This window comes from Vicia villosa, linkage group LG4, assembly GCF_029867415.1.
Source record: "Vicia villosa cultivar HV-30 ecotype Madison, WI linkage group LG4, Vvil1.0, whole genome shotgun sequence".
Taxonomy (NCBI): domain Eukaryota; kingdom Viridiplantae; phylum Streptophyta; class Magnoliopsida; order Fabales; family Fabaceae; genus Vicia; species Vicia villosa.
The window spans coordinates 764,130-767,206 of record NC_081183.1 but is presented as its reverse complement, the minus strand read 5'-3'; the positions used below and the strand labels follow the sequence as shown (position 1 = coordinate 767,206).

At 34.9% G+C, this 3,077-nt stretch overlaps 1 protein-coding gene across 1 annotated transcript; it reads left to right on the top strand.

Moving 5' to 3' along the window:
• Window positions 1-763: 763 nt before the first annotated feature.
• On the top strand, window positions 764-2,665 carry LOC131594281 (protein DETOXIFICATION 51-like). The gene has a single exon (XM_058866367.1). It carries the CDS (start codon window positions 1,042-1,044, stop codon window positions 2,470-2,472), a length of 1,431 nt encoding a protein of 476 aa, XP_058722350.1. The 5' UTR covers window positions 764-1,041; the 3' UTR covers window positions 2,473-2,665.
• Window positions 2,666-3,077: the final 412 nt, after the last annotated feature.

Genomic DNA, 3,077 nt, shown 5'->3' with positions numbered 1-3,077 from the left:
TTTCTAACTGTTTTTTTAATAAATAAATGCTTCATACTTTATTTTTATTATTAGATATTAATGACACTGTTTGGTAAGACATGTTTTCGAGCTTATATCTTATGTCTTATGTCTTGTAACTTTATATTATAATTTAAACCTGTTTGATAACGGTCTTTTTATCACAAATTTATAGTTTATTTTACTAACTTATAGCTTATTTTCTATACGCTATTTCAAATAGCATTTTAGCTCATGTCTTATAACTTATTATCTTTTCTTCCTTTTATATTCTTATTATTTTAATTAAAATTCATTTTTAACCCTTATAATTTATTTTAATTTAAAATAAAATAATTATATATTAAATATCTTTTATCTCATTTTACATTTAGAAGTTAATTAAACCGCTAATTTTACCAAACATTTCAATGAACTTATAAATTATTAGTCTTAACTATCCGCTATAAGCTATAAGTCACCTGTCATCAGCCATCAGTCATATATTATAAGCTATCAGCTAGCTTGTCAATCAATCAATATTTTTATCGAACAAACCAAATGTAATATTATTTTATACCTACATATTTTTTTCTCAAGGAAATTGACTTTATAATTTATACATGTCAACCTTTTATTTATATTCCAATTCTTTACAACTACTTTATTTTAAGAAAACTATTTTCTATTAGTATTAATTAAAGTATTAATCAAAGCATATTTTAAAGTTAATCTTAAACAGAAAAAGAACGCACGCTTCAATTCAAATCTTCTATTTATACACACAACACAACCCATCCTCATCTCAACCATTCTCTCACTCCTTCCTCCATCCCATCAACTCACAGAGTGCTCTTCACGAGAGTATCTCTTTCTCCCCCACTTCCATTTTTACACACACTATACAATACAATACACATAGCAAAAAAACAATCACACTACACTTTCATTCATTCAACACACTCTCATTCTTCTCTTCAGTCCTGTCGCTTCGATTCGTAACAGAAAAACCTCGAATACAACGAGGTGTGCAAAACTATAAAAGATCCATTGATTTCTGCAATGGCAGAATCCAAAAACGAAAGCAGAGAAATGATAATCACCGAAACAAAATCGCTTCTATCCTTGGCGCTACCAACCGCACTAACAGCTCTGATATTCTACGCGCGTTCCATCGTATCAATGATGTTCCTCGGTAAACTCGGTGACGTGGAACTCGCATCGGGTTCATTAGCCATAGCTTTCGCAAACATAACCGGTTATTCGGTTCTCTCCGGTTTATCTTTAGGAATGGAACCGCTTTGTTCTCAAGCTTTCGGTGCGAACCGTCCAAAGCTTCTATCACTCACACTTCAACGCTGTATACTTTTTCTCTTGCTTTGTTCTTTACCCATTTCTTTTCTATGGTTTGAAATGTCTAGAATCTTCCATTTTTTACAACAAGATGATAAAATCACCCGAATGTCACAGACTTATCTTCTTTTTCTTTTACCTGATCTTGTAACTAATTCTTTTTTACAACCAATCAGAATCTACCTTCGCGCTCAATCCGTCACCTTCCCTGTTACTTTAGCGTCTCTGGTTGGAACTTTTTTACATTTACCTTTCAATTTTTTACTTTTTGAAAAAGGAGTTTCTGGAATTGCTATTGCTTCTGCTGCTTCGAATTTTTCGGTTCTTATTGTTTTGGTTGTTTACGTTTGGATAAGTGGGGTCCACATTGCCACGTGGAGTGCGCCGAGTTTGGAATGTTTTTACGGCTGGGAGCCGTTGATTAAGCTAGCCGCGCCGAGCTGTGTTTCTGTTTGTTTGGAATGGTGGTGGTATGAGATTGTTATTGTCTTGTGTGGGTTTCTTGTGGATCCCACTGCCACCGTGGCGTCTATGGGGATATTAATTCAAACGACGTCGTTGATTTACGTTTTTCCTTCGTCTCTTGGACTTGCTGTTTCGACGCGTGTTGGAAATGCGCTTGGGGCGAACCGTCCGCGTAATGCGAGGGTTTCGGCTGTGATCGCGGTGTTTTTTGCGGCGGTTATAGGGTTTACTGCGGTTGTTTTTGCGATGATGATGAGACGGAGATGGGGGAAGATATTCACTAGTGATGAAGAGATTCTACAGTTGACCGCGGCGGCGTTGCCGATTTTAGGTTTGTGCGAGCTTGGAAACTGTCCGCAGACGGTTGGTTGTGGTGTCGTGAGGGGGACAGCGCGGCCGAAAGTGGCGGCGAATGTGAATTTGAGCGCTTTTTATATGGTGGGAATGCCTGTGGCGGTTGGACTTGCTTTTTGGTTTGGTTTTGGGTTTTGTGGGCTTTGGTTGGGCCTTTTGTCGGCCCAAGTATGTTGTGCGGGCCTTATGTTGTATATTGTTGGGACAACTGATTGGGAACAGCAGGCTCGTCGGGCTCAGTTATTAACATTGTTTGATGAAGTGGGGAATAAATCAGATGGTCAGAAAGAACCATTAATTAATAGTTTGGAAAATGCTTGATGTTGATTTGATTTAATGGTGTTATATTTTTCATTTTTTCTAATTTCGTTTTTACATTGAAAGATAAATGTAAATTACCATTATATTTTTTCACTTTTTTTTTTTTTAGTTATATGGGTCTATAAGGGATATATATGTTGAGATTGTGTTCTTTTTGACATCTATATATTCAAAGGAATTTTTTTCATTTTAACTTTAGCCTTTTTCTTCTACAATATATACAGTTTATAAGAATAACTTATGAGTACAAATATTTAGATACAATTTTAACGAATCCGTACTCTAGCAGCGTACCGTCCATTTTGCTGTTCATTCTAAGTTATATGTTTTTTCTTTTGATTAAAGTCTCAAATAAAATACTAACTGAAACAATCTTCAAATCTATAAAGCAATCAAAAAATGAATGAAATGTAGAATGTAAGTAAATAAGAAGCATTTGAATTGGGAAAATTGCACACATACTTGTTTGTGTTACATTAAGATTACAAAGGATTATATATAGTACCTTGTGAGTTTACTATTGAGTAACTTATTTAACCAACTTCTCTATAGTACCTTGTGAGTTTACTATTGATGCTCCTTATATCCATCCTATCTTCACCTCA

Coding starts and splice junctions, on each gene's coding strand:
- LOC131594281 (XM_058866367.1), top strand. CDS start 1,042: ATGGCAGAATCCAAAAACGAAAGCAGAGAAATGATAATCACCGAAACA.